The 13,521-nt window shown below is 49.9% G+C and overlaps 1 protein-coding gene across 2 annotated transcripts in view; it reads left to right on the top strand.

Moving 5' to 3' along the window:
- MTOR (mechanistic target of rapamycin kinase) overlaps positions 1-13,521 on the top strand; it is an 865,133-nt gene that overhangs the window by 86,306 nt on the left and 765,306 nt on the right. For both annotated transcript variants that reach the window (XM_078642233.1, XM_078642234.1), the window contains exons 2-4: positions 6,757-6,909; positions 8,564-8,672; positions 9,169-9,401. In XM_078642233.1, the coding sequence (XP_078498359.1) occupies positions 6,772-6,909; positions 8,564-8,672; positions 9,169-9,401 (480 nt within the window). In that variant the 5' untranslated portion in view covers positions 6,757-6,771. The remainder of the gene's footprint in view (positions 1-6,756; positions 6,910-8,563; positions 8,673-9,168; positions 9,402-13,521) is intronic.

Genomic DNA, 13,521 nt, shown 5'->3' on the forward strand with positions numbered 1-13,521 from the left:
CTGAAGCCGCCAAATTGGAAAGCGATGGCGGGGGTAACTATACTTTGTTAATTATTATAATTTCGCCAAGGGTTCCTCATATGGATAGCAGCAGGGGTTTCTTGTCAGTTGACTTACATGGAGGTCGATGTGGAAGCGCGCTTCATACTCCTTCATGGGAAACTAGATGGGGATGATGTAGCCATCATGAACACCTATGCACCTAACACAAATGACGTACAGTTCTTTTCTAAGATTCAGGAGGTTCTTACCCCGACATTTGAGGGATTTGTCCTGTGGGCCCGTGATTTAAACTGTGTCCTGGATGAAGGTTTGAAAAGACACCTGCCTCAACTGACCACTAAACACTGGATGACACTCTCCCTTTCGGGGGGGCAGTGGCTAATCTGGCACTTTCTGATATGTGGAGGGCCACTCTGACGTGAGGGAGTTTTTCTTGTTATTCCCCCACCCACAATACCGATAGCCGACTGGATCATATACTGGTCTCGAATTCCCTGGAGGGGAGGGTGCGATCTGTGGTTCATCTTTCTCAGTATCATTCTTCGGTGCTCTGCAAAATTTCTTGGGTGAATGCATCCTGCTCACTTTTGGGATAGAGACTTGATCCTGAGAGTCTTCAGGATGTTGAGGGGCGAGAGATCGTTGCGGAGGTAATCTCAGACTATTTTGATATCAACGGGTCATTCACACTGCACCAGGCTACAGAATGGGAGCAGTGAAGGCAGTGATCCAGGGGTGCTGTGTGGGACTCTCTTGCAGGGTGAGGTGCACGCTCCAATCAGATTTCCTGATGGGGAAACTAAATTGGCTTGCATACGGCAGCTACAGCAGATGGCGCTTCTGAACCATGGACTGAATTGGCGGGCCAGCGACATGTCCAGGAGGTAAGGGATAGGCTCGAGAAATATACCCGTAAATCCTATCACCAGCTCCTTTATAGAGAGGGTGACGCTTCGGGATGCTTCTTGGCCTGGATCCTCAGGAGGGAGATTCCTTGCGCCCAATGCTTCATCTTTGAGGACTCTACGGACACGGATGTGCGCACCCAGCGAAATATTGTTAAAGCTTTCAGGGCTCATTTAGAAACCATTGATCAAAGCCCGAATCCACCAGCCCTGGATAGCTTTACTATTTTCCTGAATATTGTGCCACTCCCTCGCTTAAACGCCGAGGCGATCGCGGACTTAGAAGCTCATCTTTCCCATAAGGAAGAAGTGCCTATTGGATGTGCACCAGAAAGCCGGTGGCGCTGGCATCCTGCCGGAATCCTTGTAGGAGTATTATATCTCTATGATGCTTAAACTGGGGTCTAACCCCTCAGATCCCTCTTCCTACAGACCTTTGTCCATGATTATTATGGATACAAAAATCCTTAGTAAAGCCCATGCTCCCGGCTGTGTCACATCGTTCCTCAATTGGTCCACGAGGATCAGTGTGGTTTTATTCCTGGTCGCAATGCCACCATGAAGCTTGGGCAGCTGGCCCACGTCATGCACGAGGTAGATGGGAGGTAGAATGAATTGGCCATTGTCCTCATAGATATTGCAAAGGCCATTCAATCAATCAATAAATCAATCATAACATTTGTATAGCGCACTACTCACCCGGAAGGGTCTCAAGGAGCTTGGGGGAAGGGGTCCGCTATTGCTCGAACAGCCAGGTCTTGAGTTGTCTCATGAAGGCGAGATGGTCCTGGGTCAGCCGAAGGTGGGTAGGGAGGGAGTTCCATGTCTTGGCCGCCAGGTAGGAGAAGGATCTTCCTCCGGCGGTGGCTCTTCGGATGTGTGGTACGGCGACGAGGGCGAGGCTTGTAGAACGTAGCTGGCGGGTGGGCGTGTAGAAGGTCAGGCGGTCGTTGAGGTACTTAGGGCACAGGTCGTGGAGAGACTTGTGTGCGTGGGTGAGGAGTCTGAACGTGATTCTCTTGCTGACGGGGAGTCAGTGCAGGTCCCTCAGGTGGCCGGAGATGTGGCTGCGTCGGGGGATGTCCAGGATGAGTCGGGCGGAGGCGTTCTAGATGCGTTGGAGTCTTTTCTGTAGCTTGGCTGTGGTTCCGGCATAGAGGGTGTTCCCGTAGCCCAGTCGGCTTGTGACGAGTGCCAAGGGTGACCGTCTTCCTGGTTTCGGTCGGGGTCCATCGGAAGATCTTGCGGAGCATGCGTAGGGTGTTGAAGCATGATGAGGAGACTGCGTTGACTTGTCTGGTCATCGAGAGGGAGGAGTCCAGGATGAAGCCCAGGTTGCGTGCGTGGTCTGTTGGCTTGGGAGTGGTGCCCAGGGCGGGGGGCCACCAGGAGTCGTCCCAGGCGGAGGGCGATGGTCCCAGGATGAGGACTTCCGTCTTGTCTGAGTTCAGTTTCAGGCGGCTGTTCTTCATCCACTCGGCGACGTATTTCATCCCTTCGTGTAGCCTAGTTCTGGCAGTGGCGGGGTCTCTGGTGAGGGAGAGGATCAGTGGGGTGTCGTCGGCGTAGGAGATGATGTTGAGGTTGTGTTGGCGCGCGATGGCTGCAAGGGGTCTCATGTAGACGTTGAAGAGGGTGGGGCTGAGTGATGATCCTTGCGGTACGCCGCAGATGACTTCGGTGGCCTCGGATCGATACGGGGGGAGGCGGACTCTCTGTGTTCTTCCGGCGAGGAACGAGATGGTCCACTCCAGTGCCTTCTCTTGGATACCTGTGTTGCTGAGGCGTTGAACTAGGGTGCGGTGGCAGACCGTGTCGAACGCTGCAGAGAGGTCCAGGAGGATGAGGGCCGCTGTTTCCCCGTTGTCGAGCAGGGTTCTGATGTCGTCGGTGGCTGCGATGAGGGAGGTCTCGGTGCTGTGGTTGGCTCGGAAACCGGACTGCGAGGGGTCGAGGGATCCGTTTGTCTCGAGGAAGGCGGCAAGCTGTCTGTTGACGGTCTTCTCGATGACTTTGGCAGGAAAAGGGAGGAGCGAGATGGGGCGGAAGTTCTTGAGGTCGGTGGGGTCCGCTGTTGGTTTCTTCAGTAGGGCGCTGAGCTCGGCATGCTTCCAGCTCTCCGGGAAGGTGGTGGTGTTGAAGGAGATGTTGATGATGTCCCGGAGTTGGGGTGCGATGATGGAGTCGGCCTTGTTGAAGACGTGGTGGGGCAGGGGTCGGTTGGAGATCCGGAGTGGATGGTGTTCATCGTGCGGGCTGTGTCTTCGGTGGTCACCGTGGTCCAGGTGCGGAGGGTGGCGGTTGGGTGCGCTGGTTCGGTGGTTGGGTGCGTGGATGGTGCGCCGAAGCTGTTGTGGATGTCGGCGATCTTGCGGTGGAAGAACGAGGCGAGAGAGTCGCAGAGGTCTTGTGAAGGAGTGATGTCATTGTTGCCGGTGCTGGGGTTGGAGAGCTCCTTGACGATGCTGAAGAGTTCTTTGCTGTCGTGGGCATTGTTATCCAGTCGTTCCTTCGGTGATTTCTTCTTGGTGGTGCTGATAAGCTGGTGGTGCTTGCGGGTGGCTTGTTTGGGGTGGTCATGTTGTCTGTGGTCTGGTCGAGGAGCCAGGCTTTCTCGAGGGTGCGGCAGTTCTTCTTGGAGTCCTTGAGTTCGTCGGTGAACCAGGTGGCTTTCTTGCTTCTGGGTCTGCTGGGAGGGTTCTTCAGTGGCGCGAGGTCGTCTGCGCAGGCGGTCAGCCACTGTGTGAAGTTGCGGGCTGCTTCGTTGGGGTCCGTTGTGCTGGCGGGTGGGTTCTGGCTGAGGGAGGTGGTGAGCTCCTCGGCGGTGATCTTGTTCCAGCTCCTGTGAGGAACCTGTTGCGGGTGGTGGTGAGTCGTGGTACTTCTGAAGCTGAAGTGAACGCAGCTGTGGTCGGTCCAGTGAAGTCCAGTGGAGTGGCTGAAGGTGATGTGCTTGCTGGATGAGAAGACGGGATCAAGCGTGTGGTCGGCGTAGTGGGTGGGGGTGTTGACCAGTTGCTTGAGTCAGAGGTTGGCGAGGTTGTCCAGCAGGGCGGCGGTGTTGCGGTCCTTGTTGTTCTCCAGGTGGAAGTTGAGGTCCCCTAGGAGGATGTAGTCAGCGGAGGGGAGGGCGTGCGGGCTGATGAAGTCCGTGATGTCTTCGCTGAATTGTGTGCGTGGTCCCGGGGGTCTGTAGACGAGGGTGCCTCTGAGGGTCGTCTTTGTGTCGGTGTGTATCTGGAAGTGGAGGTGCTCGGCTGCGGAGAAGGTGTCGTTGGAGTCGGTCGTGATGCGGATGGTGTTCTTGTGTACGATGGCGATGCCTCCTCCAGTCTGGTTGACGCGGTCCCTCCGGGTGATCTTGTATCCGTCTGGGATGGCGATGGCGATGTCGGGTGCAGAGGAGGCGTTTATCCAGGTTTCTGTGAGGAAGGCGACGTCTTGTGAAGTTGTGTCGAGCAGGTTCCAAAGTTCGATGGCGTGTCTGTGGACGGAGCGGGTGTTGAGCAGGATGCACTTGAGGTCGCTGTTGTTGGTGCCCGGCTTGGTGGGTGCGGTGCAGGTCCGGAGGCAGGTGAATTTGCAGGCTTGGCAGGTGAAGGGTCCGTGGGTGCGTTTCGGGGTGGCTCGGTAGCAGGCAGGGGTTCGGCCGGCGTTGAGTGCGTGGAGGGAGGCCGCGTAGTAGGTCCGTCGTGTGGGCAGGCATCGTCGGGGGCCAGGGATCCTGGCGCTGGGCGCGGTCCAGGCGCGGACGGGCGCAGACGGGCTTGCCTGTGGCGCGCCTTCGGCGCACATTCGGCGCGCCCGCTGCGCGTACGCATGCACTCTGCCATAAATGGAGAGTGGGGGGGGCGGGGCGAGAGAGGGGCAGCTGAGAGGCGGGAGCGGGGTGGCGAGTGGGGGGGAGCAGTGAGGAGATGCGGAGGGAGCAGCGGTAGGGAGCGGGGTGGGCAGGGGAACAGGGCAGGTTACAAAACAAAGTTAGGACACAAAATACAGTAGGCACAGCAAGGGCGACAGCAGGCAGAGGGGCAGTGAGACACGGAGCAAAAGTTACAAGGGGCAGGGGATCGACGAAAAAAATCAGCAACACGAGCAGAACACGACACAGATGGCAAACCTTAGCGGCACAGGAGAGAGCGGGCAAGGACAGGGGGCCACTCCACACAGGGGCAGAGACTCCACCTGGCAGCGGCGGCGGGAGGAGCGACCAGGACTGACCAGGTCAGGTCGCAGCTCCTCGTCCCGCGCGCCTGGCTTAAGTACTACTTAGTGGGAGGGAGGGGCAGCTGGGAGGCGGGAGCAGGGTGGCGAGTGGGGGGGAGCGGTGAGGAGATGCGGAGGGAGCGTGGGTGGGGCCGCGGGGGAGCAGCGGCAGGGAGCGGGGTGGGCAGGGGAACAGGGCAGGTTACAGAACAAAGTTAGGACACAAAATACAGTAGGCACAGCAAGGGCGACAGCAGGCAGAGGGGCAGTGAGACACGGAGCAAAAGTTACAAGGGGCAGGGGATCGACGAAAAAAATCAGCAACACGAGCAGAACACGACACAGATGGCAAACCTTAGCGGCACAGGAGAGCGCGGGCAAGGACAGGGTGCCACTCCACACAGGGGCAGAGACTCGGCCTGGCAGCGGCGGCGGGAGGAGCGACCGGGACTGACCAGGTCAGGTCAGGTCGCCATTGACACAGTGGAATGGCCATATTTCATGCAAGTAATGAGTTCTATGGGGATTGGTCCTCTGTTTCGTTCCTGGGTCCATCTGCTGTATACCAGGCCTATCGCCATGATGCAAGTGGGTAAATTATGTTCAGAGAGCTGGCCCATTAGCAGGGGAACATGACAGGTTTGCTCCCAATGCCCGCTTCTCTTTGCCCTTGCTGTGGAGCTGATGGCGCCCTGGGTAAATATGGTAGGCGATATTACCCATCTTGTGTCCCTATATGTGTACTATAATCTTTTTTTTTCTCCTCTCTGAGACACTTGCTTCACTGTTGGACCTCTTGGACAGGTTCGGAGAGGTCTCGGGCCTTCAGATTTAATCTTTGGAAGTCCTTGATTTTCCCGTTGGGTGCCACATATGGGGATCTCTTCCCTAATGAGGAGTTTATAACATTTGAGGCAGCTCAAGAAGCTTTTACTTTGGGCCTGGGATACTTCCTTCGGTAAGCTAGCCTCTCTGCTATTATCAGGGATATCTGGTGCTCCTTTATGGCGGGCCCTGCCACTTCTTACATCTTTCAGGCCATGCTGGAATTGGGCGGGGACGACTCTTAGGCATTTCTATAGGGCTATGCTGGCAGATGGAGGGCAGGCCCCCCATAGTCTGTATTGTATATTTTTACATTGTATTTGGAATCTGTATTTCTACCTCCTGGCGAATGGTTATTATTTGGCATATGTTTATTACTGATTTGCCGGGTTTACCTGCTGATGTTATCAGACAATTAATAAAGAATGCCAGGACAGAGAAACGGAAGTAATTCAGAAAAACACACATTGTTTGCTAACTTATAAACGTTTTCATGTTTGGAAATATATCTCTTTAGAAAAATATGAATGCATCATAATTTAAAGATGTCCTCCTACTATTCAATTAGGTAAATACTGTATTGTCCTAGTCCTTTATTTGCAATGAATTACCTCTAGCCCAATGTTGTTTTTAGAATTTCCACCTATTCCTTGGCACACTCCTTTACTGTAAATGAATTATTTGATGTTCATAGTTAGTCTGATTAATTCTGGAGTATCCGTATAGTTGAATACCATCCGTCTTTAAGGAGAGATGGTCGTTTTCTGTTGCTTTCAAATTCAACACTCTTTTACCTATGGTTGTGTTTCCCCTGTAGGCTCTGACAGGCATCATGCCAGCCTCTGCTGTGATGTCAGGGATCATGATTATGCTGCAGCAGTTTGCAAGTGGGCTTCGTAGCCGGAACGAGGAAGCCCGCGCTAAAGCAGCAAAAGATCTCCAGCATTATGTGACCACAGAACTTAGAGAGGTAAGAGACACATGTAGAGTGAACTGCAGGTATGCTTGGGGGGAAAGGCAGGTGGTCAGAAAGATCAAAGGTGAGAGGGTGGTCTTCCAAATTTAAAATTCTGCAAGTGGAATGACGGATGAACTGGGCTCATATTTGAAAACAGGGCACGATGCACGGGGTGAAAAGAGGAAGGCACCCAGAGCACAGACCATGGTGGCGATGATGATAAAGGTGGCTAAATATGAAGAATGAAGAGCAAAGGCATAGTATTCTTTAATAAGCAAAATATAGAAGTAGAGATAACAAATGAAAAGGTAGATTGCATCACCCAGGCAATGAAACAGGATATGGTTGATTGTGTTTGAAACTATGTATTTATTTCCGTGCCACATGATATGCCTCTGGCGCTTAAAGAAAAAAAGCTACCTCCAATAGCTACAAGGATATGCATGTTCTGCAGTCTGTTGATTTGTCTTAAATATATCTTCGCTTCCACGCCATGGTATTACATAGCAGATTCCCCTGTTCAGAAAAAGCTACATTTCTACAGCTGGATCATCTCTTCCAGATAAGCCTTCGTTTATACCTTTGTGCCAGATTTTGAACAGAGTGAATGAAGTCTGTTTTAGGATGGTTGCTCACTGTGGACTGTATCTTGAACCAGGTGAAGCTCATTTAAGTTCACAAGCATGTGTAGGAACCAGCCAGCAGTTAGTCCATCCCATGGCTTGAGTGCAAAGCTGAGCGCTGCTGCTGAGGCTAGGCTGTTTAACTGAAATATATTGCAGCTGTAAAGTTCAAATGGTATTGAAGCGTATTATATACTGAACATGAAAAATGCCATGAAGTGAAAAGAACAAACCGAAGTAGAAGTTATCAAAAATGCTGGACCATTGTACCAGCCAACAGGCCTTAGAAGTCACAAACTGCTCAAATTCCTTACACATTCAGTGATTGTTCCCCTTCACCAAAGAAAAAAATGCCCATCATGAATAAGGGCAAAAAAATAAGGTGATGGATGCAATTAATCTAAGCGACTGGCCGTTTCTCCGGCCACATCCCAGTCTATTGTTTTTCGTCCACTGTGCCACATTAGTTTGGACCCAGCCATGTGCAAACCAGACTTGACCATGCTCCATTGGGAACAGCCCAACCTGAACTACCAGGTTAGGTGCTCCCTGAAATGCAACACAAGAAACCCAGGACTGGTTTCTCCCTTAAAGCTCATCTGCCAGGTATAACTTGGTTCCAGTAGCACAGTGAGCATGGGACCCATGTCTAGGCATCTCATCGCACTTGGTATAGTGGTCGGAAAACAAAAGATTGCGATGCGGCCCAAGTGATTGCTAGTGGCTGAGATTAATTCAAGCATTTGATCCATCACCTTGTATTTGTTCTCCTTCATGAATAAAGAGCAGAGTAATGTTTAAGTCAAGGGAATAACTAAAGCTATTCATTATTGATTTATTAATTTGTAATGGGTTATACCATCGTGACTTTGTTAGTCAAAGTGCAATAGTTTGGCTTTGCTTTCAGAGCATGGTTCTTTTGTTTTTTAATGTGTATGGTTTCTCAGTTTAACTTGATCTTAATGACTCTCCTACTCATGATGCTTCTTTTCAGATCTAGTTGTGATACGGTTCTTATGTATGTCATGTTTCATTGATTATAGGTGACCCAAGAGGAAGCCACTCAGTTTTATGATGAACTCAACCACCATATTTTTGAGCTGGTGTCCAGTTCAGATGTGAGCGAGAGGAAAGGGGGCATTCTTGCAATTGGTATGTGCACCCATCACCTACTACCCACAATAAGTGTTCAAGTTCACTAAATTGGGCTGTGAAATCAGGAAATGTTGCAATTCATTGTCTGGTGCTTTAAGGTTATTTTGAGCTGTGTTGAACATTTTCAGATTGTATTTTCTGACTATTCAAATAGCATTTTAGGTTACTTGGGTTGGATTACAATCTGAGGGTTTATACTGCATTTGTTTTTACATTAAGAACAAGTGTTCATCCAAGGGATGATGTTGGTTGCTGCTATTGGGATTTTGGATGTATTTGGGGGAATGATGTGTGTTCGGGATGTAGTTATTGGGCCTAGATTCCATTATCTTTCTTGTCATGGTGAGGGTGCCAGTCTGCTAAATGTTTTTAGCTGTAGATAATAACTAGAAAGTGTTGAGCATAAGTGTTCGACTGAAGTTTCTTGATTTGGATATAAGAGGGAAAGCTGTTATGTTGCCAAAGGCTTACCTGCTATAAATTCTACCCACAGTCAGCTTAATCGGTGTTGAGGGCGGCAATGCCACCCGCATCAGCAGATTTGCCAATTACCTGCGGAATCTACTACCCTCGAGTGACCCCGTGGTTATGGAGATGGCCTCAAAGGCCATGGGACGTCTGGCAATGGCAGGGGATACATTCACAGCGGAATATGTGGAGTTCGAGGTAAAACGAGCCCTTGAGTGGCTGGGACCTGAGAGGAACGAAGGAAGAAGACATGCAGCAGTGAGTAGTTTTTTCACTTTGTTCATAGAGAGAACCAGAGTTTAAAAAAAACCTTTATCATTTTATTAACAATGCACAAAAATTCTTGATACTTTGATATGCAGGTCTATAGCATGCAGGATCGAAAAACATAGCAAAACAGGTGTACATAAACAGATACATTTCCTTGCTCGGTGTAGCTAATGGTCTTCTATATGTGTGTTTCGTAGATCTCTACCTCTCTGCTCCTATGTCCCTTCGCCAGTCTAGTGCATGCATCTTTCCGTAAGCGCTTCCTTACCCAATTTAAACTCCACAGTTCCACACCATGGATTATACGCTCTGACTTGCTTCCTGCCTCTCTTGACTGGGTTGGTGTCCTGCGTCTCTTGCGTCTCTTGTAAACGGAGGTGTTCCATATGGGGCTGCCATATATCTTTGGGTGGCGATGTGGGCGGCTGTAATTCAGCGTATAATTCGCTCATGGTGTCGCAGTATGTCTTGTTCTTAAGCCAGCTTTTAACATTGGGTTTCTGTCTGGTGCCCCAGCGGGTGACTATTTTACATTTCGCCAGTAGCATTGCAATTGCTAAGGATCTGCTTGTGCTTTTAGGTAACGGATCTACATAGCCCATCAAAGCAATCAATGGGGATTTTATCAACTGCGTCCCCATCATCTGCTGTACTAGACTGTATATTTATTGACAATAGGCATTTATTATGCTGCAGGACCAAGCCATGTGGATGAATGATGCCGCCTGTAAATTACATTTGAGGCTATGCTTAAAAGTGGTGCTCTATATCCTAACCATCTGTTGTGGTGTGACAAAGGCCCTCCTGAGCATCTTGGATTATCGTAATTTATGTCTGTGGTTGCATGAAACTAGTTTAATTTGTTTGCAACATCCTCTCCAAATTTTATCTGTAAGTGGTTGTTCAATATCGGCAGCCCAAACTTCTCTGACCCTAGCAGCTCACTGTGGCAAGAGAGTTGGGGTGTTTTTTATCAGTTTGACTGGCGTTTTATTCTCACCCCAGTGTTCCACAGCATTTACCAGAATTCTGCAGCTGTGTGTGTTTCCTGGCCCATCTTGCTAAAATTCTGAATAGGCCAAGCAGAAATGAGCAGACTGAGGTGCAATAAGGTACTTTGTGGCAGCCCATCGTTGTTGGAGCGATTTTCTGAGGCCACACAAAATATTTGAACGTAAAACACAGTCTTGTGTATTCTTGCACTCTTCCTGCCCTACTCCGGCTCGAGCTTGTCCCGTGAGCAGCTCCCCTGCATTCTGGTACTTGTGGTGAGCCCCCTTCCCCCGCCCCCCAGTGCCAGCTGCGACTGTAATGTGAGCCCTGTGCTCAGACTGTAGAACACAGCTTTCCAAACTGTTCATGTTGGTGACACACCTTTTTGTGAAATTTGTTTCAGGGACACGGTAACGCGAGCTAGCGCGAATCACCCACAACCCCACACACACACAACCCCCCACACACACAACCCCCCCACACACACACCCCTCCACACACACACACACACACACACACACCCCTCCACACACACACACACACACAACCCACCCCACACACACACAACTCCCCACACACACATCCCCACACACACATCCCCACACACACATCCCCACACACACATCCCCACACACACATACAGCTACACACACACCCCCACACACACCCCCCACACACACCACCCCACACACAACCCCACAAGCAACCCCACACACACACCCCTCCACACACACACAACCCACCCCACACACAACCCAACCCACCCCCACAACCCCACACCCCCCACACACACAACCCCACACACACACAACCCCCCACACACACACAACCCCCCCACACACAACCCCCCCACACACATCCCCACACACACAGCTACACACACCCCCCACACACACCACCACACACACAAACCCACACACACACCCACCCCTCCACACACACAACCCACCCCACACACACACAACCCACCCCACACACACACAACCCATTCCCACCACCCCACCCCTACCCCCCCACACACACAACCCCCCCCCACACATCCCCACAAACACACATCCCCACAAACACACATCCCCACAAACACACATCCCCACAAACACACATCCCCACACACACATCCCCACACACACATCCCCACACACACATCCCCACACACACATCCCCACACACACATCCCCACACACACATCCCCACACACAGCTACACACACCCCCCACAACCACCCACACCCACACCCCCACACACACACCACCCCACACACAACCCCACACACACACCTACACACAGCCACACCCCCACACACATCCACCCCCAGATAATGTATGTATCTTTGTATGGATCTGAAGAAAACCCACATGGTTGGTAACAGAGCATGAACAGGAGATTTGCACATTTGTGATATTACATTTTATATATTTACAATCACGTTACATTCCACACATATTTACAATGTTATGCACAGTGAGGTCAACTCATTTGCCCAGAATCACACATTTTAAAGTCAAATGCCCTGGTTGAACACTTCCAGAACGCTGATCATAGCCCTGATGAACTTTGCTGGCTGATCCTGGAAAAGGCCTCTCTGGGCCCAAGGTGTGGAAATATGGGGCACATACTAGATGTGAGGGAATGCAAATGCATGTCACTTCTTGACACCATCAATATTGGCCTTAATGAATCTGAAGTCAGCCATGCCCAACTAGCGTGTCTCTCGCATGAATGAGTAGCCACACACATGTGCATTGGTATTTTGGCAAATATTCACATAATACAGTGCATTAACATCATCGTGGTTTACCTACCTTTACTCTGATATGTAGACAAGATACAATGTTTTCCTCCCTGACTGTATTCATGTATTTTGAAATGCTAATAGTGTGTAATATAGCAAGTATTTCTGCACTTGTATTCGCTATGATTTTGCCTCCCTCCGTGGAGTGGATACAACTCAATGATGTAATTTATTTTGTAGCATTCTGGATGTAATCATGTTTGTTACAGAATGCACATTGATAACACATGCTATGCAACCAAGAAACAACAGTTTCCTCCTTGACTATATCCCGACTGTATCCGTGTATTTTGACTGGTAGAAATGCTATTAATGCGTAGTATGGCAATTATTTCTGCACCAGCATTCGCTGTGTTTATATAATGGAACAATTTTTATAATCATTCGGTATGTAAATACATTTTTAACACAATGCGCATTGTAAAACACGGCTTACCCCCAAATAGCTGGATGTAATATCCCCCAGCCCCCCTCCGTCGTGTGTGTCAGCCCCGGCTCAGACGGCTCCCGGGTACACACACAGCCGCACTCGAGCACTTCACAGGTCTTTAAAAGACCACTTAACCTGCTAATAAGGCTTTGTTATTCAAATTAGAGCCCCCTGCAGCGCCACTCTGCCTGTTGCTGGAAGGCCCGCGGGTGTGATCTAAACAGCATGCTGATCGCGCGACACACCTACCCATGGGGCGCGACACAGTAAGGTGTTGCGCCACACAGTTTGGAAAGCTGTGCTGTAGAGTCACATCATATCCCGCTTTCTGACAAAACTCCCCTGGAGATTCAAATTAAACTACAACAAGATAGTAGTTGAAGAATAGTTTTTTATAGCTTATTTTCCCTACTTTTAATAACACACAGATTCCACCTGGTGTATTTGCACAAATCGGCTTGTTTTTCTTCCCCTGTTGTAGGCGTCTTTGATGTTTCTCCGTCCTCCGCTTACACTGTTGTTGCATGTTCCATCCTCCTTGCTTCTTTAATGGTGTGTGTTTTATCCTGACCCACTGCCCAGCCTCCCCTTGCTACACAATCTGTAGACTTTCACTCAATGCTGAACACTTACTGCTCGAACCTCCTACTTTCAAAATGGAAAGATTTGTGGCTCAATCATTACCAGGTAATGCGGCTCTGGACTTTGAAAACGGATCTTAAAACTCTTCTCTTCCAAAGACACTTCCATAAATATGTATTCCGTACCTTTATTTCCCTAATTTTGCAACCTTTCATTTTTTTGTTATCATGATTGTATATGTGTAAATTCCATCACGAAAATATGAATTTTGTACCTTTATTTCCTTAATTTTGCAACCTTTCACTTTTTGA

Source organism: Lissotriton helveticus, chromosome 5_1 (genome assembly GCF_964261635.1).
Source record: "Lissotriton helveticus chromosome 5_1, aLisHel1.1, whole genome shotgun sequence".
In the NCBI taxonomy this organism is placed as follows: domain Eukaryota; kingdom Metazoa; phylum Chordata; class Amphibia; order Caudata; family Salamandridae; genus Lissotriton; species Lissotriton helveticus.